The sequence below is a fragment of the Triturus cristatus genome, chromosome 4_1 (genome assembly GCF_964204655.1).
Source record: "Triturus cristatus chromosome 4_1, aTriCri1.1, whole genome shotgun sequence".
NCBI classification, from domain to species: Eukaryota; Metazoa; Chordata; class Amphibia; order Caudata; family Salamandridae; genus Triturus; species Triturus cristatus.
Window position 1 is genome coordinate 316854343 of NC_140585.1, and position 25697 is coordinate 316880039.

The following is a 25697-nucleotide window of genomic DNA, read 5'->3' on the forward strand; positions in this document are numbered from 1 at the left end:
GACCTATGCACCCGCTTCCTGTGGGTGAGGTAAAGCTGGCACTCCGGTGCCCAAGTGTAGAGAATCATCTCTAGTGTCTGTGTTTCGAATCTTGAGATCGTAGTCTAACCAGAAGAACCTTTCTGCAGTAACTTTGTAACTTTTACGCACCCATTGAAAACCTATGGGAGCACGCGTGTGACTTTCCTCACTGCACACGCAACCCGTGGACCTCCTGGTCACTAACTAAAGTTAGCTCCTTATAGGCCCAGCGATTCTAGAGGCCCTAGGCCTTTTCCCTTTCCTGTTCGTGGTACTTATACCACTATTTTAGTATATGGTTTGAGTGGCCACCAGGGCCCATCCATATAAAGTGCAACTTCTGTGTATTATAACATTGTCTTGTTTAACGATTTGTGCTCCTGTGCTCATAAAGAGTCTAGGGGTTACTTTGAGAAATAAATACATATATATTTTGAATATATATCTGTGTGGTGTCCTTTCATTGGTATAAAAGGGGGCTACATTTGGTAAAACAGCCTGCTTAACACGCTTTAACGAGTTTAGCCTCAAAGACTGCTTAGCCTACGCTACCACTAGGGCAGCTAGTCCGAAAAGGTTGACTTACAACCACACCATAAGGGTTGCTTGGCATGGTACAAGGTGGTCACTTTAACTAGTGAACATCATATACCAGGCCAACTTCTCACACCGACCTGATCAAATTCCTATTAAAACTAGGGAAGGACCCTAAGAAAGGCCTAGAGAGCTCTCAAAGGTTGTCAGGATCGCCTACTTGACATCCTCGGACCACTCACAAGGATTCTAGACCTAGCTGAAGAATCACACATTTCCAACAGCCCCCTTGATGCTAACCTCATTCAAGGCTGGAGCCAAAGGGCCATAGTTCCCCTCGGGAATGCCAACTCTAGCCTCAACATTGAAAGAATGAGAACTATCCTCACCAAGATCAACCCGAAACTGGGTGATTTGGCAGAAAAAGAACCCTCCGAGAATCTCAAGGGCCTCCTCTTCAGAGAGGACATGATTAAATCAATAGGTAAATACGTCGCAACCTTTACTGCCCTGGCTTGGCAGTTCGGGCTGGACTGTTCTCAAGAAGCACAGGGTCAGACTGATTTGCATATGGCCATGTCTGAACTGAGGTGGCTGAGTGGGCTAAAGAACGGTGATGGATTAAACCCAGATCAGTTGGCTGGGGGTGAGTGCTTGCAACGTTCAACACTCCGTCCATCATTTCCTTTGGGTTTTGCTTTGTTTGCCATAAGTTGGCAGTGTATGCTCAGACGTGAATCCCTTGCTCACTTTGCCACTGGATTCAAGCAAGCCTGGCTGAAGACTGCTCAAATGCCAGAAACCGGTCCTAGGAAGCTGGTTTCCGTTCCAGGGAAGACATGGCTTGGCAGTTCGGGCTGGACTGTTCTCAAGAAGCACAGGGTCAGACTGATTTGCATATGGCCATGTCTGAACTGGGGTGGCAGAGTGGGCTAAAGAACGGTGATGGATTAAACCCAGATCAGTTGGCTGGGGGTGACTGCTTGCAACGTTCAACACTCCGTCCATCATTTCCTTTGGTTTTTGCCCTGGATAGGTCTCAAGCAAACATGAAAAGTTTTCAACACCAACCTTTTTGGTCAGGCTGGAAGAAGAGGCCGCTCTTCCGGCCGTGGCAACCAACGGCCCATCTCAACTTTCAGAGGTACTGGTAGAGGATTCTAACCTTACAACCAGCAATTTTATCCGCAACGAGGCAGAGGTCCACGAAACAGAGGCTTCAGATCCCGTGGAAATCCGAACAACTCCAACCTTCAAAGTAAGTCTTCCTCTTCTTTCCTCTTCTTCCCAAGTAGGGGGCAGACTAAAATACTTTTACCACATATGGGAATCTCTAACTCAAGACCCATGGGTTCTCAAAACCGTTCAGGGTTTCAAAATATACTTTATAGACATTCCTTTTCAATCACGACCCCCAGAACCCCTAACACTTTCGGAAGAACATCAGAAGATTGTGGAAGAGGAAATCTCTTAAATGCTTCAAAAAGGAGCTATCGTACAAGTTCCATGGTCACTAAAAACCTTTGTCAGTACCCTCTTCCTCGTTCAAAAAAAGGAAAAAGGGTGGAGACCAGTCATAAAGCTTTGGGAAGTAAACAAGTACCTAGTGTACAGACACTTCAAAATGGAAGGCATTCACCTTCTCAGGGATCTTCTCTTGAAAGGAGATTGGTTGGTGAAACTAGACTTAAAAGACGCTCCGCAGATGCGAGCCCACCCGCAAGACCTACAACGCCGCCACTCTCATCGCACACAACACCGGCCGGAGCCCCGGCTGCTGCAGAGCCACCCCAAGATGCACCCACGGACCCTTCACCTGCCAATCCTGCAAGTTCTCCTGCATCCGGACCCGTACCGCACCCGCCAAGCCAATCACCAACAGCAACCACCTGAAGCACCTGAAGTGCATCCTGCTCAACACCAGCTCCGTCCACAGGCACGCAGTGGAACTCTGGAACCTGCTCGACGCCACATGCTCAGACGTCGCCTTCCTCACGGAAACCTGGATGAACGCCTCCTCAGCACCCGACATCGCCATCCCGGACGGATACAAGATCACCCGGAGGGACCGCGCCAACCAGAATGGAGGAGGCATCGCCATCGTCCACAAGAACACCATCCGCATCACGACCAACTCCGAAGACACCCTCACAGCTGCCAAACACCTGCACTTCCAGATCCACACCGACCCCAAGACCACCCTCAGAGGCACCCTCATCTACAGACCCCCGGGACCTCGCACACAATTCAGCAAAGACATCGCCGACTACATCAGCCCGCACGCCCTCCCCTCCGCTGACTACATCCTCCTCGGGGACCTCAACTTCCACCTGGAGAACAACAACGACCACAACACCACCACCCTGCTGGACAACCTCGCCAACCTCGGACTCAAGCAACTGGTGACCACCCCCACACACTACGCCGGCCACACGCTCGACCCCGTCTTCTCCTCCAGCAAGGACATCACCTTCAGCCACGCCACCGGACTCCACTGGACAGACCACAGCTGCGTCCACTTCAGCTTCAGAAGGACCACGACTCACCACCACCCGCAACTGGTCCCCCGCAGAAGCTGGAACAAGATCACTGCCGACCAGCTCACCACATCCCTGAGCCAGAACCCCCCCACCAGATCAGCGAACCCCAACCAAGCCGCCAACAACCTCACGAAATGGATCCTCAACTGTGCAGACGACCTCTCTCCACTGAAGAACCCCCCCCCAGCCAGTCCCGGCACCAAGAAAGCATATTGGTTTACCGACGAACTCAAGAGCTCCAAGAAGAACTGCCGGGCCCTCGAGAAAGCCTGGCGCAGAGACCCAACTACAGACAACATGACCACCCTCAAGCTCGCCACTCGAAGACATCACCAGCTGATCCACGCCACCAAGAAATCCGCATTCAAGGAACGACTGGACAACAACGCCCGCAACAGCAAGGAACTCTTCAACATTGTCAAAGAGCTCTCGAACCCCAGCGCCGGAAACAACGACATCACGCCCTCGCAAGACCTCTGCAACTCGCTCGCCTCGTTCTTCCACAGCAAGATCGCAGACATACACAACAGTTTCAGCACACAGCCAACGCACCCTACGACCAGAACAACGCCCCCCACCACCACCCTCCGCCCCTGGACCCCAGTCAACACCGAAGACACCATCCGCACGATGAACTCCATCCACTCAGGATCTCCAACCGACCCCTGCCCTCACCACGTCTTCAACAAGGCCGACTCCGTCATCGCACCCCACCTGCGGGACATCATCAACGCCTCCTTCGACACCGCCACCTTCCCAGAGAGCTGGAAGCACGCGGAACTCAGCGCCCTACTGAAGAAACCATCAGCGGACCCCACCGACCTCAAAAACTACCGCCCCATCTCGCTTCTTCCTTTTCCGGCCAAAGTCATCGAGAAAACCGTCAGCAGACAACTGGCCACCTTCCTCGAGACGAACGGATCCCTCGACCACTCGCAGTCCGGCTTCCGGGCCAACCACAGCACCGACACCGCCCTCATCGCAGCCGACGACATCCGAGCTTTGCTCGACAACGGGGAAACAACGGCCCTCATCCTCCTGGACCTCTCCGCGGCGTTCGACACAGTCTGCCACCGCACCCTAGTGCAGCGCCTCAACATCGGTATCCAGGAGAAGGCACTGGAATGGATCATCTCCTTCCTCGCCGGAAGAACACAGAGTCCGCCTACCTCCGTTCAGATCCGAGGCCACCGAAGTCATCTGAGGCATACCACAAGGATCATCACTCAGCCCCACCCTCTTCAACGTCTACATGAGCCCCCTCGCAGCCATCGCACGCCAACACAACCTCAACATCATCTCCTACGCCGACGACACCCAGCTGATCCTCTCCCTCACCAACAACCCCGCCACCGCCAGAACCAACCTACACGAAGGGATGAAAGACGTAGCCGAGTGGATGACGAACAGCCGCCTGAAACTGAACTCAGATAAGACGGAAGTCCTCATCCTGGGATCATCACCCTCCGCCTGGGACGACTCCTGGTGGCCCCCTGCCCTTGGCAGCGCACCCAAACCAACAGACCACGCACGCAACCTGGGCTTCGTCCTGGACTCCTCCCTCTCCATGACCAGACAAGTCAACGCCGTCTCCGCATCATGCTTCAACATCCTACACATGCTAAGTAAGATCTTCCGGTGGATCCCCACCGAAAACAGGAAGACGGTCACCCAGGCCCTTGTCACCAGCCGACTAGACTACGGCAACTCCCTCTACGCCGGAACCACAGCCAAACTCCAGAAACGACTCCAGCGCATCCAGAACGCCTCAGCACGCCTCATCCTGGACATTCCCCGACACAGCCACATCTCCGTACACCGTCAGCAAGAGAATCACGTTCTGACTCCTCACCCACACACACAAAGCTCTCCACAACCAAGGCCCAAGATACCTCAACGACCGCTTGACCTTCTACACTCCCACCCGCCAGCTTCGATCAACCAGCCACGCCCTCGCCGCCGTCCCCCGCATCCGAAGAGCCACAACAGGAGGAAGATCCTTCTCCTACCTGGCTGCCAAGACGTGGAACTCCCTCCCCATACACCTCCGCCTGACCCAAGACCACCTCTCCTTCAGGAAGCAACTCAAGACCTGGCTGTTCGAGCAGTAGCGGACCCCCCTCCCCCAAGCGCCTTGAGACCCTCCGGGTGAGTAGCGCGCTATACAAATGCTTGATTGATTGATTGATTACTTTACCATCCCTATGGGCCAAGAACACCAATCCTTTCTCCAATTTACATGGAAGAATCGCCTTTTCCAATTCAAAGCTCTTCCTTTCGGTCTTTCCTCTGCCCCTTGGTGCTTTACCAAGATCATGAGGACTATAGCCTCTCTTCTGAGAGAGAGGGGTATTCGCCTCATCATTTATCTAGACGACATCCTCATCATGTCTCAGCTCTACTCTCAAATTTTGACAGACCTCAATACTACCATGGAGCTTATCGAAAGTCTTGGCTTCATTATAAACAGGGAAAAATCTATCCTAACTCCCTCCAAGCCACTAGAATTTCTGGGCTTCACTGTAGATATCGCGAACTGCCTTCTGCGTCTCTCTACCAGGAAAATTGCCAAAATTCGAAAAGAGATCAGGTATGTTTTAAGGCAAGAATCTCTAACCCTTCGAGAATTAGCCAGACTCCTAGGCCTTCTTTCATCCTCCAGCCAAGCTATCTTTCCGGGTCCTCTGAATTACCGCGCCCTTCAAAGAATAAAAGGGAAGGCTCTCAGGTCTGGTCTCTTATACGGAGATTTGGTGACCTTAGACCAGGAAGTCAGGTCAGAACATTCATGGTGGCTGGAGAACTTGGATGCCTGGAATGGGAAAGCTATCTTCGGCTCTGCTCTGGAATTTATACTGGAATCAGATGCCAGCCTCCACGGTTGGGGTGCTCGCTTCCTTGACCAAAACACTGGTGGCGCTTGGTCTCTCGCGGAATCTTCCCGTCATATAAATTTCTTAGAACTTACAGCAGGCCTGTACGCACTTATGAGCTTCAAACACTCACTTCAAGGGAGATCTGTTCTTCTGAAGATGGACAACATCTCCGCAGTCTCTTATATCAACCGCCTTGGCGGTACCAAATCTGCAGACCAATCCGCTTTAGCCAAGAAACTCTGGATGTTTTGCTTAGAACACAAGATCTCTCTGAAGGCAGAATACCTTCCCAGAAAGTCGAACCTTTCTGCGGATTGGAACTCAAGATTCCTTTCAGACCTCACCGATTGGAAACTCAACGTGAATGTTTTCAATCTTCTCTTTCATTTTTGGGGTCCACTGGATGTGGACTTGTTTGCCAGCAGATTGACATTCCAACTTCCGAAATATTTCAGCTGGATGCCAGACCGGGGCGCTCTGGCTATGAACGCTTTCCTCCAATGCTGGTTGAACCTTCAGGGCTACGCCTTCCCTCCCTTTGCTATGATCCAAAGGGTCCTACAGAAGGTCAGAAACAGACCAATCCTCTTTGGTTCTGATAACCCCGTTTTGGCCGTCTCAGGCATGGTTCCCGACTACTCTGGAACTGTCCTGCGACATCCCCTTCCTCATTCCAGCAAGCAAGGGTCTGGTTTCCAACGCAGACGGAGAAGATCACCACCTAGTCATTTCAGGGAATTTGAACATTCTTGCTTGGAAAGTTTCAGGCAATCCAACGAATTGTCTCGCCTTTCGTCATCAGCTCTCACTCTCCTCGGTGAATCATGGGCACCCAGAACGCACTATAGATACAATAACATTTGGAAAAATGGGTTTGTTTGTGCATGGAGAGGAACCTGGATCCCGTGGAAGCTCCTATCGTCAATATAGTTAACCCCCTGTCGAATTGTTCGACAAGACAATTATCTTATAGATCTATTAATTGCTACAGATCAGCAATCTCCGCTGGACATTCCCTTGTCAATAAGACGGTAGGTAAGAACGTTATTATTTGTAGAGTTATGAAAAGCATTAGTCTGAAAAGACCTCCTAGACCTAAATACCAGACCATATGGGATGTTAAAGCAATCTTAGACCTTTTCTCTTCTTGGCCCGATAATGCTTATCTTAACAGAAAATGCCTCTCGCTTAAACTTGCTACTCTTAGGTCTAATCTCTTGTCGTAGAGTTTCAGGTGTCAAATGCCTAGATATTTCTTATAGACATTATGATATGTTTGGGGTTAAATATGATATATTTAGAAGGACTAAAACCATCTCAGACTATTTTCTATCCTCGTTTTTATCTTTGCAAAAGGCTGTGTGTTGTGGATTGTATGAAAGAATATGACTTCAGAATGAAAGACCTTCGCCCTTTAGATGCTAAACAACTCCTTATCTCTTTTGTTTAACCTTTTAAACCAGTTGCTTCCTCCTCCATTGCTAGATCGGTCAAGTCAGTTATGAACCTAGCTGGTATTGACCTTTCTAAATTCCAAGCACATTCTCTCAGAGGTGCTATGGCAAGCAAATCCTTTTGGTCTGGCGGAAAGTTGAATGATATCCTTAAAGCGGCTGAGTGGTCAAATGCTTCAACCTTCGCTAACCACTACTGTAAACCTATTGAGCATATGTCTGATGTTGTCCTTCAGGACTACCAACATGCATAATGTAGCCTCCGGTCTTGTAATGAAATTGTGATTCTCCTATTAACATGACTAGAGAATCTGGATTTCATTAAAGACACCGAGGCTATCACTATCCCACCCGTCCCTCCCTTGGACGGAGTACTTCTTGCATTGTTTTTTTACCATATGCATATGCTTATATTTTGCCTTTTGCTGTAGCTCATGACCTTCTTACATTCTCATCTTTCTTTTCAGACAGCTCGGCCTGATGTCCTGCTCCCATCTTTATCCCGCTTCGGACCTCTCTCCACCTTCAGTTTCAAGATCAAGTTGGATCTATCCTTTGAACTTCTGTTGCTTCGTTTCATTTAAAAGAGGCAGTCTGTTTGCCCCTCATGCCATTTATAGCTTGTGCTCACTGCATTCTAGAACTGTTTTCTCTTTGTGATGTAGTGCGGCTGCTTGTGATCTGCATTAAAGGATTAATGCATAATGATAGCCTCCGTGTCTTTAATGAAATCCAGATTCTCTAGTCATGTTAATAGAAGAATCGCAATTTTCTATGCTTCCACTTTGTTTTCCTGAGGCAGCTGATCTAGATATGGTGAGAGGTCACACCACATCTGACGATCGTATCTTGCAAGTATTGCCAACGCATTCGCCGCTCTAATCATAAGACTTGCCATCGAGGAAAATTGTTTCCCAGCATTAGCTAGGCGTCTGCCTTCCTTATCCGGAGGAGTAGTAAGAGGCGCAGAAGGATTACGTGATTTTTTCTGAGCCGCCTGAGATATCACTCAATCCGGCTTCGGTTGACCTGTTAAGGATGCTGGACTGTCTTCAGGGGCCCTGTATTTTTTTCTCCAGACGTGGCAAGACTGGAATGACAGTAGCCGGATTCTTCATTGCCTTAAGACCTTCATCCCAGACATGGCTGACAATAGGAACGGAACATCTTCCTATAAGGTTCTTTAAAATCAAAGAAAACATTCAGTTTTAACTGAAGGCATGGGAAGTTTAAATCTGCTTGAAGCTCTTTCCATCAATTTAAGAAACCCCCCCCCCCCCCAATGTCTGCCGGGGGAGAATCAGCTATATCCGGTGTTGGAGAACCTGGGTCTGGTATAACAATCATCCCACTCAGTACCCTGGTCCGGCCTGGTGATATCGCCCTGATCCTCGTCAGAGGAATCAATCTGCAACTCTGGAACCACCGGAGGTATGACTGGACTGGTTAATTGAGGTTGTGAAACCATCTGGAACAATGATCTTGGCGAAGACACAGAACGAGCTGGCGGAGCAGAAACAGTCTGCGTCAAAGGAAGTGAAGGAGGAGGTGGCTGGGAGAATCTCCTCCTATAGTCCTGCAACATGTCTTGAAGATCCGTCAAGAGGGAAGAAGGTACAGAAACCATCTCCTGTCTAGTGTCTTCAGGACATTGAAAAGGGTGCTGATAAGAGTGCCCATGAAGGTATTCACTTTCAGAATCAGTGTCCTGGCACTTGACTAGAAGCTGTGAGGAGCTATTGGCATAGCCAAAAGAATCATCCTCACCCTCAGAATCGTCTTCCTCCTCCAGCAACAGTGCAGGAGGCAGAGGGGCAACCCTTCTTGGAGAAGTCATGTCCGGTGTGATTCTCGTCAAAGAAATTGTGGTTTTCTCTGACAACCGTAGAACCGCTAAGATTATTCACGCTGCTATCGATGACCACCAATCTTGCTGCTATTTTGTTCATTTGCACAATCAGCTCTATTTACCTCGTGAATTGTTTGTATTGTACTGTAATTTGCATCCCACTTTTAACTTTGTTCGGCTGTTTTAATGTAACCCTCGTTTTTTAAACATTACTCATGTTTTTACCTGTATTGCACTGAATCTGTCCTCTCGGAGGGGTAACTTACTCAGTGTTCGGGGAAACAGGAAGTGGGGAATTTAATCTACTGTGACCCGCCATTTTGTCATAGCGCGGTCTAGTTGTCACTGCGACGGAGGGGATAAAACTGCACGCTGCGCTAGCGCGCTGTAGAACCGCTAAGATTATTCACGCTGCTATCGATGACCACCAATCTTGCTGCTATTTTGTTCATTTGCACAATCAGCTCTATTTACCTCGTGAATTGTTTGTATTGTACTGTAATTTGCATCCCACTTTTAACTTTGTTCGGCTGTTTTAATGTAACCCTCGTTTTTTAAACATTACTCATGTTTTTACCTGTATTGCACTGAATCTGTCCTCTCGGAGGGGTAACTTACTCAGTGTTCGGGGAAACAGGAAGTGGGGAATTTAATCTACTGTGACCCGCCATTTTGTCATAGCGCGGTCTAGTTGTCACTGCGACGGAGGGGATAAAACTGCACGCTGCGCTAGCGCGCAGCGGACGCGCCGCTGGCGCGCCGAAGGCGCGCCTAAGGCAAGCCCGTCTGCGCCCGTCCGCGCCTCGGACGCACTGGACCCTGCCGATCATTATAGTAGAGGTAAGATACCTCCAATAAACTTGGGGCCCCGCGTTATGTACACTGCTAATGATCTTAACCTCCTTAATAATGTGGAAAACTGTTGTCCCCACTCTTTTTCAGCCGGCCCCATGGTAGCATGGAGTTGTGACACATGCCACTGGTCCCTCCCTCCCCCTCAGTGCACTGTGCTACATCCTCTGTCAGATGATCATGCAACCGCGCTAAATATACCCTCAAACTCTTATTCCAATAAGGATCTTAGATTGATGCTTTTAAATACACGTTCAGTAAGGCAGCATGAATATCAAATCCAGGATCTTCTCTCTGATTCCAAACCTGACGTGTTATTTATTACTGAAACATGGTTACATGAAGGCTCTAACCCTACTATTGCTAACGCCATTCCCACAGACTACCTTATCGCCAGGAGTGATCGCGTAGGGGGACGTGGAGGAGGAGTTGCAATTATTTATAGAAATATATTTACCTGCTCAATACTCCCCAAGCTGGATTTGGCGAAAACAGAAAGCCTGAGCTTTCTTCTCAAAATCTCTCCACAGTACTCTATTGCTGGGGCTCTGATATATCGGCCGCCTGGGCCGGCCACCAGTTTTTTAGAGAGTCTGCAGTTTGCCATTTCCTCCCTGGCCGCTAATTATGATCACTGTCTAATCTTAGGGGACTTTAACATACATATGGATGCACCCCATAACCTAGATTCCACTAAGTTATATGACTCCCTAAATATGCTCCATCTTTCCCCATATGTCACACAGTCTACCCATGATAAGGGACATTTATTAGATCAAGTTTTTTCTAATAAACCTATTGAAATGGACACACCTCTTCCTGTAGCCTGGTCGGATCATTACTTGCTTACTTTCAGCATTAAAATACCACTTGCTACTATGGCTAAGGTCTATGTACCACGTACTAATAACTTTAGGTCATTTAAATCAATGACCCCGGACGCTGTTGGATCCTTTTTAGGAAATCATCCCCTTGCTTTTAAGGACAATCTGGTAACTGATGTACCCTTGCTGGAGAATTGGCTTGAATCATGCGTCAATAGTCTGGCCCCTCTCCAAACCCGAACTGCCAACAGAGGTAGACCAACTGCACCCTGGTTTACTGAAAATCTTAGAAAAAACAGGAGTCACTGCAAAACACTTGAAAGGTTATGGCGACAAGACTACGACACTTGTACTAAGCTAGCCTATAAGAACGCCTTAAAAGCATATCACTGTAATATTCGTATAGCTAAAATGAATTTCCTTAATACGAAAATTGAACAGGCAGCCAATAAAAGCGCCGAACTCTTTAGGGTTGTTAGAGACTTTACGTCCCCCACTGTTTTAAAAAATCCTTTTACCCCTACTAAAGCGTGGACCGAGGATATTGCCCTATTTTTCTACAATAAAATTGCCTCTCTCGAAGCTTCTTTCAGAGAGGTGCGCCCTAATCGCGATCTGGAGCCGGACCGGCTTTTCCAGCAACCTCCCCCTGCCTCTAACTGCCTACTTCATATTCCTGCTATTCCTTTAGAGAACTCCTTACATCTCCTTCGTTCTCTAAAGTCTGGCTCTCCAGCCGATCCCTGCCCTGCAAAAATCCTTGCCGCTATTGCGGAAGTTATTAATCCTGCTGTCAATAAAATTTTGAATCTTTCACTTTCCTCAGGGACCTTCCCGGATCAATGGAAATCGGGTAAAATTCTTCCCCTGCTAAAGAAACCCTCTGCAGACCCCTTACAGGCTAGTAACTACAGGCCCATCTCCTTACTTCCGGCTTTATCTAAAATCCTGGAGAAATATGTCAATCATATTCTTGGAGAATTTATAGAATCTAACAACATTCTACATTCCAGTCAGTCGGGTTTCCGTGCTAACTATAGCACCGAAACCGCTCTTCTTGAGATCTCTGAGTTGATAAAAGTCACTCTGGACACTGGCGGGCGAGCAGTGCTGGTCCTGCTCGACCTATCGGCGGCTTTCGATACCGTACCTCATGACCTTCTCCTTGATCGTCTCTGGAGATGCGGTATTGGGCACTCCGCCTTACATTGGTTCAGTTCCTACCTAACTAACCGACAGCAAACTGTCTGGTCCCCCCCTTTTGAGGCCGACATTAAAGCTATGAATGTAGGAGTCCCTCAGGGCTCAAGTCTGAGCCCTACGCTATTTAATGTGTATGTTGCTCCTCTGGCACAGTTGGCTGAATCCTTTGGTGCCAGAATCGTCTCTTATGCAGACGATACCCAACTGCTATTCACCTGTGCCAGGGGAGAAATCTTGGACGGGCAATCCATCAACCGCTGCCTCTCGGCAGTTTTCAGCTGGTTTAACATTAATCACCTGAGATGTAATTCAGACAAATCAGAAATGATTTTTTTTGGCGGCGCACCAGTTGAAAACTGGCGTGACTGGTGGCCTTCAAACATGTCTCCGCCCTCAGACCTAGCTACCACAGTCAAGAACCTGGGGGTGAAACTTGATAATAAGCTTTCCATGAATGCCCAGGTTCAGTCTGTGGTAGGCACCTGCTTTGGCTTACTCAGGATGATGCGAAACTTTCTTCCATTGCTTTCTCAGTCACACAGAAAGACAGTTGTCCAGGCTTTGGTACTATCTCGCCTTGACTATGCGAATGTTTTGTATCTCGGTTTGCCTGAATATCTCCTGAATCGCCTCCAGGTGGTTCAAAATGCTGCTGCTCGGGCGATCTATCTGGCCGACCGCCGCACTCATACGACCCCTCTTCTGAGAACTCTGCACTGGCTCCCGGTACGCAAGAGGATTCTCTTTAAAGCTTTGGTACTGGCTTTTAAGGCCTCCCATAATATTGGCGCACCGTATTTAAGGGATCGCTGCCAATATTATGTACCTTCACGTTTGCTACGATCCTCTACTGCCCAAAGACTTTGTACTCCCAGGTTTTTTTCTTTCCCGTCAGGGTGGCCGTACTTTTCAGGTACTGGTGTCCGCCCTATGGAATAACCTTCCTTCTGACTTACGCCAGGAATCTGATCTCTTGCTTTTTCGTCAGAAGCTAAAAACATCACTGTTTCCTTGACTTGGGTCTGTGATTTATGTTTGTTGAATATCTTGTTGCGGGTTCTACGATCAGCGCCGGGACACTCTCGGGAGTAGCCGTGCGCTTAACAAATACCCAGTAACATTAACATTAACATTAACAACGAAGATGTCGTCGGCGGTACCGTCGACGGTGGAGAAGAAAAAGAAATAGACTAGGTCATCGACGGAAGACCCACCAACACCAACAACGAGCATATCGTTGACAATGAGATGGGCGCTGTCGACACGGTCGTCGACGAGACCATCGACACTCCTGCTGTCGTAGTCGTCACCGTCGTTGAAGCTCTCGTCGACGTCCTCGTCGTTGCAACCATAGTCGTCGACACCTTCGCCGATGTTGAAGGAATTGTCATAGTCGTCGACGAGCAAGTCGACACCAGCGTCGACAGATGGAGACTTGAAGGCACTGTCGACGAACCTGTCAACTGTGGCATTGTTTTAACTTGTACCCTTGAAACCGTCGACGGAGTCTTTCGCAGCGTCGTCGATTGACTATTCTTGTCAGACTTCTCAGATGACAGCGAAGAAGGCTTTTTAAAAGGTTTATCAGTCTTTGCCACTGCTCCTGCTGAAGGTAGTCTTTCCCTCTCCTTTCCACCATGGTGAGGAGATTCGCTAGGACTCCGGCTCTCAGACTCACAGGGGGTCTTTTTTGAGGCCTTTGCATGACGGTCTGTAGATGGTGAAGGGGAAGCCCTACCTCTCTTCACTGACCTTCTGGACGAAGTGGCAGATGATGAATCTTCACTGTCTCTTGATAGTGTTTCCTTCCTTGACTTCAGCTTGTGGAGCCAGGTGAGAAGGCGACCCTCACGGTCCCGGAGAGTCTTTGTGGAAAAGGTGCGGCAGATCTTGCAGTCCTGAGCCTTGTGGTCCGGATACAGGCAGTAGATGCAGTCTTTATGCCTGTCCTCCACATACAACCTTTTCTTGCCACAGGTGGAACAAGCCGTAAAAAGAGCTTTTTTCTCCTTGTCAGACATTCCAACAGAAATATCCAACAATTCTGAAGAAAAAATTGCTGAAAAAACAGTAGAATTTAGTTGAAATGAGCAGAGCTCAAATGAGACTCCCTAAGCACAACGTGCGGCAGAAAATCTGAGGCTCTGAGGTTCTCTCAGGAAGGTTCGGTGGGGTGAGGCTATTCTGATTGGTTGTTGCTTTATTTTGGTCTCTTTTACAAAAAGAGGTGGATATGCTACAAAATGTGATGAGGCCTAGGCATTTCTTTCTATTTTTGTACCTACTGCTATGTTATTTTTATTTACCGAGACTCCCATTCCGACGACGGGGAATGATACAAGTGATGGGAATCTATGAAAGTTCCAATACTGGAGTAACCCCACTTGTCAGGAAAAAAATGTGATCAGCGGGTAATAAAAACAAAAAGGCATGCAGCTCGTCGCACACACTCTGACTGCAACCGGGAAGACTGTATTCAAAGTCATGTGCCTGGGAGAACAACTGTGTATTGGCTAAAGTAGAGAGCCCATTAAAAAGTAAGGACCAGTGGGGGCAGTTACGAGTTAAACCCTTCAAGAATTGCAACACAAAGCTCACTAGTAACTCTTCACACAGCCCACAGCAAAACCCTTCTTGGCTGAAGAAAGTGCAAACAGCAAATAACGTCAGACAAAAATGCCTTGAGTCAATCAACTTTCTTCTCAGCACTTCAAGGCACAAAGTGTTGGCCAGTGACCGGAATACACAGATTTTGTGCAAGGATAGTGAGCAGCACAGAGGATGCCCACAGCTAGCGAGGATAAATTCACGATACTTAAAGTATACACTCAATCTCCACAAATGTGGAGGCTGGGTAGATTTAGTCCCAGCACACTGCCTACCTACAGCAAGAGGTGGCTCATCATACGTAGAAGAGGGTGGGTGGGGGGAGGAGCAAACACAGAGAAAGTGCAACTCGGAATGCCAGACTGAGGTCCAGGGTGGTGCAATTAGGATTTAAACAGATCCAAGCCTTCTCGCTCACACTATTGCACAAATGTGTCCCCGTGAATTCAATTTATGGATTTTGTAGCCATCAGAAAGGGGAAACTATTTGCACTGATCAACCTCCACGTGTGCAGTGGTGGCATTAGGGATTTGGGGTTAGGGAAATGACCATGTTGCTGTGAGAGCAGGTCTACCCTGTTCAGGAAAGGAATAGCTGCCAGAATGCCGAGTGCAAAGAGCAGTGCACCAGATCCTCCTTGCCCAATCTTTGGCGATCAGCTTCGCTTGATATTTCCACACCTCAAGTAGGGCTTTTGGCAGACGTGAGATCAAAAGGAATGCATGCAGCAAGCCAAGGCCAGCTGAACCTGAATGCATTCTTACAGCAAATCATTCAGAGAGACGTTTATAGCGCAAAACTAAAGATGCTTCTTGTTCGGGGTCATGAAAACAAAGGTCCATTGCACTTTTTGAATCCTGTCTTGTCTCACAACAAGGATCAGGATCCAAAGAGACAAGTGGCACAGCACCAATAAAGTAATGTACTACTTTATTAATTCATGTCACACACACAAAAACGAACATTTTTACATTTGTAAATGTGAAGGAATTGGAAACAGGAGGCTACAAATGAAGTTGGCACCATTGGCTATTTGTGAGAGCAGCCGAAGTACAGCAAAAAGAATCTATTATGGGAAATGGTGTCCTTACCTGAAGCACTGGTATGTGCAAACAAAAAGAGCATGTATTAGGAGCAGTTGATCTGTCCATTTACCACACACTCTTCAGAACTTGGCCGGGCAACCCCTGGCTTCAAATAAGGGTTTCTCTTGAGCGGCGCACCAGTCCACTCCTCGGCGCCTTTTAGCTATTGTAGGGGGGGTCAGGTTGTGTCCAGGCCATGGCAATATCCCGTTTGGCCACTACGGTGGCCGTCCCCAGAAACAGTTTATCTGCCCGGGAACCGTCCAGACCTTTCATAATGCCCAGGAGGCGCATAGGGTCGTGAGGTACGTGCCAGTCCAAGATGTGTGAGAGTTCGGATTTTATCTTTTCGCAATATTTTGTGAGGCGGGGGCAAGACCAGACTACATGGTTGTTTCTTTATTTTTATGAGGTTCATACAGTAACAACTGCTTAGGGTGCGGTCCCTTGCTTCCAATAGTTATTCAGTAGGGGGGGGGGGGGTCAACATAAGGGAATTACACACAGCAGAATTTTAACTACAATAACTTTCAAAATCCCACAGTGATTAGTGAGTGAGAAATATTGGAGTTCAACCCAGAAACACTAAGGAACATCAGTTCACTGAGGGGGTTCGCTTATTTTCATAATATCTGGTTGAGACTATGAAAAGCTTTGAAAAGAGACATTTACAGATCTGCACAAATGCGGAGTCATGGAGACCACACTTGTAATTGTCATCTAAATGGAGGCCCTTAGATCAGTAACCTCGACACAGATATTATGCTTCCATGTATATTCAAAGCTGCTGGTAAACGGAGGCTCAGTGAAAGCAACCATTGAGTAACTCAATCTGCTATTTATGCTATTTCTGCCAGCCCACAGAGTTGGTAGTTGCTTGACGATGAAAACACCTTTGGTATTAACAGTGCAAATAAGAAATACATTCTTCAATGAAAAGAAAACTAGATGATTTCCTGGCAAAGGTACACATTTCTGTAGGAAACACTTGCTGAGCCACTGGTTTTTAGAAAATTAGTTTGGTAATGGATTGTTAGAAAATAATGGGATGGAATTTTACAATGCTAAGTGCTTATTCACTCTGAATGTATCTGTATGCGTGTGCTTAGTGCTGTACCCAAATCCAAAGTAACAAAAAACATGAAGCTTCACTTAACAAGATATTCAACCTTCTGGGGAGTGACGGATTGAAACAGGTCGAGTATCAATAAGCCAAAATGTATAGCAGAAGATATGGACTTGCCAGGTTAACACTTGACTTCCTTTCAGTTATTCAAATTTATACCTTAAAAAAGCTTTGTTCATCAGACATTTTCAGGAATCATATGACTAAGTGGTGAAGACGAGGATCAATGTGTTCGTTGATCAATGTATTAAACAGTCATTGTCATGCTATCGGATTCACTTCTTTCTGAAGATTAGATAAAAAGGAATTTACCATAATTGTCGCAATCTCCTCTGGGTTATCTCCGTCTAGGTCAAACCTGAAGGTCACCATTTTTCGATTGTGTGTCTCCAGCTGACACTCAACTACACGGTCTCCTTTATTTGAAACCTGCAAACAACCATTGGTTTAGTGATGAATGCAATATCTTTTGTAACATCAAAGAGGGTGGGGAAAAGTAAGGCAAGAAAATCTACTATAAGACCTATAGGTAATACATTCACCATATTCATCTTTACATTAACCAAGTGGGAAGAGCTTGAATAAACTCCATTTAGGTTTCAATTAGTCATTTTCTCACCAAGCTAAAGGGACCTTTAAACTTCATAGACTTTACTTTAAAGTAAATTATAAAATGAACGTATCCCATTAAATACAAAAGAGGTAGACATATTCCAACAACAACAAAAAAACCTCTAAATGTGTATGTGCTTATATAGCGCCAATCACCCCTGGGGGTATCTCCGCGCTGTACTCATACCGCTGTAGGAACCCTTCCTGGCTATCCGTGTGAAGTGTCCACTCCTGGGCACCCCCATGGTGAAGCCAGGCATCCCAGCGCTGTTGGGGCCGTTGTGGAGACTAAGCAAGCTATTGCCCAGAGTTGCAGCGTGGGACCCATGACTAGAATAGGCACTGATGCGAGAATATCAGGTCCGAGGAATTTATAGCCCGAGACCCTGCCGCGTCGGGAATCGAACCCTGGTCCCGGACCAGTGCTCTGCATCGAGGTCTGCCACTCTAACCATTGAGCCACACTTCTCCACTTTGAATTACTATGTTAATTAGTAGGATTCAGAGGCAACAAAAATCCAATCCATTTTCCAGCAATTAGAGCGCACACCATTCTCCTACAAAACGCTTATTTACTAGTAGTCCTAGTTCTGCATCATAGAAATCTTCAGTGAAGTGATAAATGTTTGAATAATTCTCCTATTCCTGCAGGGGCCCCATATCAGACGGGATGGGATGGATGGATGGATAATCCTAGAACCTGGTTAGAGAAATCATTGTGAGAAACAAGGGTTGCTATGGAGAAAAATTAATGTTCTACACAGGCAGATTAATTTTTCTAAATTCCACCTAATTGTTATAAATTTATTACAGGGCAGTCCATTTATTAGAATATAATGATGTCCTGATCCCTAGTTTGTACGTGGCTTGGACGGGGTCTTTATCAAGACACGGAAAATGATTAATCTCAATCTGTAACAAGCATTTGCAATGCAATAGGTCTCAAGCTTTCAGTAACGCAAGAGTTATTGCATTGAAAATGCTGGTTTATAAAGGAAACCTAGCAACTCACTCATCTAGCGAGACGAAGGCGAGTGCTAAATTCCTGTGCATGCCTAATTCCCGGAACACAACTCGCTCATCCGCATGACCGTACATGCTTGGCAGTCCCTCCCCAACTGGAACACCTGAATGGGGAAGCATATGCACCCTCAAGCACCCCTCAGCGGTCGCTATAGCAAGTCCCCACTCTGTAAGTGACTTTATTGAAGCTTTTTACTTTTGTCACAAATTTACACAGTCACGTCTTACCTTCCCAACCTCGCACATTACTTTAATTTTACCTCTGTCCTCTGGGTAGCGTTGCAGACAGAAGAACAGCAGGCAGCGAGGGAGGGGGCAGGTACCTTTAGTAATACATTTCGGCATGGTGTAAACATAAAAGACGGATTAGGTAGTGTGCTGTTGGAGGCAGAGGAAGCCTCCTTCTGTTATGACTATGACAAGTACAACAAGGAGGACTGTGGGGGGAGGCGGCAGGGGTGGTATTAATGATCTGACCTATGCTAAGCCTTACTGCAGAGGCACTTCAGCTGAGAAGCAAAAATTAAATCAGAGGCAACTTAGAATTAAAAACGTATTTTCACACAACAAAACCTTAATTTTGCTATTTCATAGCACTTTAGAAACAAGTGTTACTATTTCCAAATGTAGAAGTACGAAATGTATCGACCATGGAAGAGTGAATTGCAGATGGACCCTGCAAGGCTTCAAATTCCAAAGCGTTTAAATGGGAAACCTGTCCAGTTAATCTTTGTTACAAAATAGCTCTGTATCGACTCGTTGCATGATGGTTCCCGATTAGACTGTTTAGTGCCTCAGATATGTATATATTTAGGGTGAAAAAGGTTCGTATATTTTGCAAAACACTAGCTTTTGGGTGGATACAGTGGTTTGATGCACTGCAACGTTTCAGGAGCACAGTAAAAGGAGAATAACTAACCGGGGGAGGGGACGGTTTTTGCATTTCATTACATTACATCAGCTTCCCCCTTCAGAAAAGGCAGCACTATGCAGCAAGCAAAAACAACCACAGATATGGTTTAAGCACCAGAAATCATCAACAGCAAAGGAATCAAAGTCTGTGATCATGTAGGAATGGTAAGAATAAATTAAATTCTTGGCATTTCATTCTTCTGTTTTTATTGTTTCATTTTAATCAGCAACGGTGTTGCTTTTCTTCATCAGCCGACGCGTTTCGTCCTGTTGACTTAGGACTTCTTCAGGGCAAAATAGTGGCACTCCGGCCACCCTTAATTTCAGATATTTTGTATATCCATATGACCGCAATTATTTTTTGCGTAAATTCTATTATTACCCAGTGGTTTCTATTAAGGATACTTTCAAAAAATCCCCAGATACATGAAGATAGTGAATCGGACGGGAGACGGTGCCTCTATGGAGTATAAGTCGAATTGGACACTACTTGTCTCTTCGTTGCCAAACTTTCCTATTGGAATTATTTGGCTATACATTGTCCTGAAAATGTGGTTAACAAGCCATTTTTGTCTAAGGATAGCAAAATGCCATCATTGATGCGTATTTGACATCTTCATGTATCGGGGGATTTTTTGAAAGTATAAGAGAGAGGGGAACACGAAGCACGGTTGAGAGGGCAGGGACCTGCACCACAAAGACAGCTGGAATGAAAACACGGGGCTGGGAGCAGCGGCGGGTGCCGAAGACAGGACCAGGAAACAAGAATTGCAAGCGACCTGTCAGGAGAGGGCAGAAACAACATGCATTTGCAATGCAATCGGTCTCGCCTTTGGGACTTTATATTTATTTAGCTATGCAGCACATTAGCCTGGGAGCTGGAACATCTACTTTTCTTTTACATGGAGGGAAAGCAAGCACCAAACTGCGTGACATGCCAGGTATTGGAACAAATGGAGAGAAATATTGCCTTTCAGCGGGAAATGGTATAGTCCAAAGCTCTGTTTTTAAATACGAGATATGAAAAAAAATATTGTCTACAGGTGCTTGTGGAAGACAATTTCTATGGACTGGAATCTAGAGAATGATAAAGTGATTCTGGTATTTTACTGACCTCTGCTGGTCGTTTTCTATCAAGAAAGTTAAATAGAGGCAGTTGCCAGAACAACAAAAAAACAAAACCCCTCAGCAGAAAGCAATTCTGGCATTTTACTGACCTCTACTGGTCGTTTAAAAACAGTTAAATAGAGGCAATTGAACAGAAACAAAGTCCCTAAGCGGAAGCAGAAAAGTCCTAGGGCTGATCTCCAGAGCCCACAAAGTACATACACATATAAGTATATACTAAAGTATATACAAGAGGTATTTAATGCTCGACCTACAAAGTAGTGCTCTAACACAAAACATATGACCATTAGTGAAAGGATCGAAAGAGCAGGGTCAATTGCCATGGCGGTAACAAACGAGCCACAAGGTGGGACAAATGCACACAGTTCACTAATCATACCAATGGAATTTCTAAAGGCAGAGCCAGCAACCAATAAAAAAAGATGTGGGTGTGTTCAAACCTCACTAAGGGAATTCACCATGCCTCACAGAGCAGCAAATGCACGCTGACTCTTGGTTTGACCTAAAAACATACAATATATTTTAAAATAATTTTTATAGACAAACAGATCCATAAAAGTGTATGCAGAAGTAAATGTGGGCTTACCCACATAGAAAGCTAATGAAACCTTCAACACTGCTAAAGTCAGTAATGTGCCGGAATCAAAGCAATAGTGATTTGTAATAGAGTGTAGCGAGTTCCAAGTAGCTGCTTTACGTATATCTGAAAGATAAATGTTTCTCAGCCAGGTTGTGGTAGCTATTTTTCTTACAACGGAATGTGCTCTGGCACTCCTTGGTAAAGTTTATAAACCATTTGATAAAATAGGGATATGTGGGCTATGACCCAACTCCAAAAGGATTTTGTTGAAGTTGCCAAACCTTGGTGGATATGACTGTAGTCTGTGAAATATTGTATAAGGCTTAGCTGAGGTAAAAACAATTAGGAAGGTAATGTTCCAAGAAAGATGCTGCAATGAAGCCTTATGAATAGGCTGAAAGGGTGGACCCATTCATTTTGATAAAACCAAGTTGAGGAGGATCCCAGGGATGAGGAATATCGCTACGTGAGAAAGACTCTTTTCGGCCTCCTAAAGTCTTAAATGGCAGATATTTTGAAAAAAGATACTTGTTGAGCATTTCCTGTAGGACACAATAGCAGCCACACAGAGTTTAATGGAAAAGAACTGCAGCTTTCATTGGGCCAAATGTAAAAAGTATGGAAGAAAGACTATCTCCCCCGCCCCCTCCCCGCCAGGTGATAGGATTGTAACCTCTATTGGCACCATAAACAAACCTCTCAATAAATATGACCTACGCCTGAATATACGCCAAAAAGAAAGACCCTGCTACCAGCCTCAAAGATCGCTCCAACTATAGCAAAGAACTCTTCAGCATCATCAAAGAGTTCATCACCCCTCAGCAATCGACAACATCGTAAGCCCTTCGCAGGAGCTCTGCAATACCCTTGCAGACTTCTCCTACAAGAAAACCACCATCTACAAACACTTCGACCTGCAATCAACCAGCAACAAATTCAACATACTCCTCAATAACAGCAACTCCCCCTCAAGCAATATAATCACTACGTGGGATCATCTAACCACGCAAACCACCGCTACCGTCATGAGCTCCATTCATTCAGGAGCACCCAGAGACCCTTGCCCTCACCACATGTTCAACGTGGGGAGCAAATCCATCAGTACGGAACTCACCACGATCCTCAACTCAGTCATCACTGCTGCCTCCTTCCCAGAAGGATGGAAAAACGCAGAAGTAAAACCTCTGCTAAAAAAAATTACCACTGACCCAGATGAACTCAAAAACTACCGGCCCATCTCCCTGCTCCTGTTCTCAGCTAAAGTCCTGGAGAAAGCAATAATCAGCCAACTCTCCAACCACCTAGAGATCAACAACCACCTGGATTCATCTTAATCGGGATTCCGCGCTAATCAAAGCACAAAAACAGCCCTAATCACAGCCACAGATGACATCCGATCTCTACTAGACCAGGGAGAGACCGCAGCCCTGATCCTCCTCGAATTCTCTGCAGCCTTCAACACCATGTCGAACTACAACATCCTACATGGACTCCATCAGATGGTGATCCATGGAAATGCCCTTAAATGGATTGCTTCCTTCCTCACTGGAAGAACCCAGATTCCTCCTCCTGCCTTACACCCTCAGGCCCAACGAACATCATCTGCGGTGTTCCCCAAGGGTCCTCACTGAGTCCAACCAGGTTCAACACCTACATGGTCCTCCTGGCCAAATCCTATGGTATGAAGATCATATACGCTAACGTCAATCAGTTCATCTTTTCCCTATCCTCAAACCCCACTAACACCAAAACTGATTTTCTCAGTGCATGACCAGTGTAGCCAACTGGATGCAAAACAAATACCTCAAACTCTACACCGACAAAACAGCGGTACTCATCTTTGAAATCAATATCTTGCCATGGAACAACTCCTGGTGGCCATGCAGAACTGGGCCCCAGACCCACTACCACAGAGCATGCCAGAAACCTAGGCATTATACTCAACAAGCTCACCATGAAGAAGCAAATAAACGCTGCCTCTTCAGCCTGCTTCCTCACCCTCTGCATGCTCCAGAAAACATTCAAATGGCTCCTCATCAACACCAGACGCACCGTCACCCAAGCCCTCATCACTAGCCACCTGGACTAGGGAAACTCACTCTACGTGGGCATCCCCTCACAACTACTGAGCAGACTGAAAATCAAGCAAAACACTACAGACAGGCTCATCTTCGACTTCACAAGATGAGCCCACATCACCTCCCACTTCAGAGCGCTCCACTGGCACCCCATCAATAAAAGTGGAAATTCAAACTGCTGACCCATGCCTACAAGAACCGGCACAACAAAGGACTAGTCTACCTCAACCACAGAGTGAATTTCCACCAACCCGACAGACAACTACGCTCTGCCTCCCTCACCCATATGCCCCATTACACAAAAGCAGAAGCAGTGGCAGGACCTTCTCCTACCTGGCCGTCAAGACTTAGAATGGCCTCCCCTTTGACACCCACCTTATAGAAGTCCAGAGAGGGCCTTAACCCTGGATGTTCGACTGAACTCCCAGCTGCAGCTTCCCTGCGCCTGGATACCATCACGGGTGATAAGCAGTGCTCTAGTAATCGTTGATTGATTTTGTGCTCACTCCTTTGTTCAGATAGTGCTTGGTTGCTGTGTTTCTAGTTGAAAATATGAATGCAAATCTTTCTATTCATCATAGGCAGAAGAAGGCCTTGCGAGCAAGGAAGAATGCCCTGAGTTACAGGTAAATTATGTGATTCTGAGCTCTACTCTCAATTGCCTTGCACAGATGGAGAATCCAATTCAGAGAGCAATGTATCCGTCAGAATCATATTGCAGTCGTTGACAAGCAGTTTGCCATGTCAACTATTCTCTGGGGCCATTGATCTACACACTGCGAGAGAGGTTCCATATGTAGCTTTATATGCGGGTCAATGAAAATGTAGGAAGCAATTGACCATAGTAGGAAGGAGGTTTGTTAGGCTGTCAGATTGGATGTTTTCACGATTAGATAACTCTCTACTCCGAAAGATACATTTTTTCTTGCACGGTGTCTATTATTGCCCGATAAGGTAGTATCCAAACTAGTGATGCAACATAATTCTGCAGACAGACTAACATCAACATTGTTGTTTGACAGTCCTGATCGACTTTCTGTAAATCTTCATACTGCAATCTTATAGGTAACGGCAGATGTATATTTCTGGACATCAAAGGTGGGCTCTAACTGATGTCATGCATTTTCAAAAAGTAAGGGGAGTGGACTTCGGACCAAAAAGAAACATAAGGTGAGGGAAATTTGATGAGTGGTAACAAGCAAAACGTATCCCTTGTGATCCATCTGTGGCCCTGCGTAGATCCAATAAGGCTCTTCCTGCTCAGACTTTTTTTCTGAGCCAGAAAAGATCTTGAATAGATACCGTTTCCACTGTGTGGGGCAGAAACAGTTTTAACTTCTTTAGAAGTATGGGCGTTTTCATCTTGTGCTGACTAAATGAAGCCTTAATGCTGGCCTTGGTGGAATAAGCAGTGACATTGTCCTTAAACGCAGAGTAGCTTTGCTTTACACAGTCAGCATCAAATTCTCCGATGTGATCTTTTCCTCGCTTTTTCAGGTGTAATCTACCAGTCCCCCCACTGCAGTGGCAAACAGTGGATCACTACCATTGCATCATATGACACCTTTTACTATACCGATCCCCCCAAAACATCAATCAATCACGTTTTTGTTAAGCGCTACTACTCACTCGTGAGGGTCTCAAGGCGCTGAGGGGGGTTCGCAGGTTCCAGTTCATCAAGGAGGGGGTCTGTCGAAGAGCCAGGTTTTGAGGTTTCTTGTGAAGATGGGGAGAGATGTCTGTCTGAGGTGGAGAGGGAGGGCATGCCAGGCTCTGGCCGCGAGGAAGGAGAAGGAGAAGGAGCGGCCGCCTGATCTGGTCTTTCTGGTGCGGGGGACCACGGCCTAGGAGAGCTGGGCTGATCGTAGGGTCCTTTGTGGTGTGTGGAATTTGAGTCGGCTGGTCCGGTGTCATGGAGGGCTTTGTCAGCGTGGGTGAGCATCTTGAAGGTGACTCCAGCTTCGATGGGGAGCCAGTGGAGTGTGCACAGGTGCTGGGAGATGTGGCAGTCTTGGCAGGTTGAGGACCAGTCTTGCGGCGGCGTTCTGGATGTTCTGTAGCTGGTGTGTGAGGTTTTTATTTATTCTGGCGTAGAGTGCGTTGTCGTAGTCGAGTCTGCTGGTGACCAGGGTGTGAGTGATGGTCTTTGTGTTCGAGGGGGATCCATTTTAAGGTCTTGCGTAGGAGGTGGAGGGTGTGGAAGCAGGAGGACGAGACGGCCTTGATCTGGCTGTCCATTTTGAGTTCGGAGTCCAGGATGATTCCCAGGTTGCATGCGTGGTCCGTGGGGGTGGGCGGACTTCTGAGAGTGGGGCGGGGGGCCACCAGGTGTCATTCATGGCGTCGGTATGTGGGCCCATGATGAGTACTTTCGTTTTGTTGGTGGTTAGTT

At 46.7% G+C, this 25697-nt stretch overlaps 1 protein-coding gene across 10 annotated transcripts in view; it reads right to left on the reverse strand.

Moving 5' to 3' along the window:
• WNK1 (WNK lysine deficient protein kinase 1) overlaps positions 1-25697 on the reverse strand; it is a 1135119-nt gene that overhangs the window by 289316 nt on the left and 820106 nt on the right. For all 10 annotated transcript variants that reach the window (XM_085652258.1, XM_085652261.1, XM_085652257.1 and 7 more), the window contains one exon: positions 17285-17401. In XM_085652258.1, coding sequence (XP_085508384.1) covers positions 17285-17401 — 117 coding nt within the window. The remainder of the gene's footprint in view (positions 1-17284; positions 17402-25697) is intronic.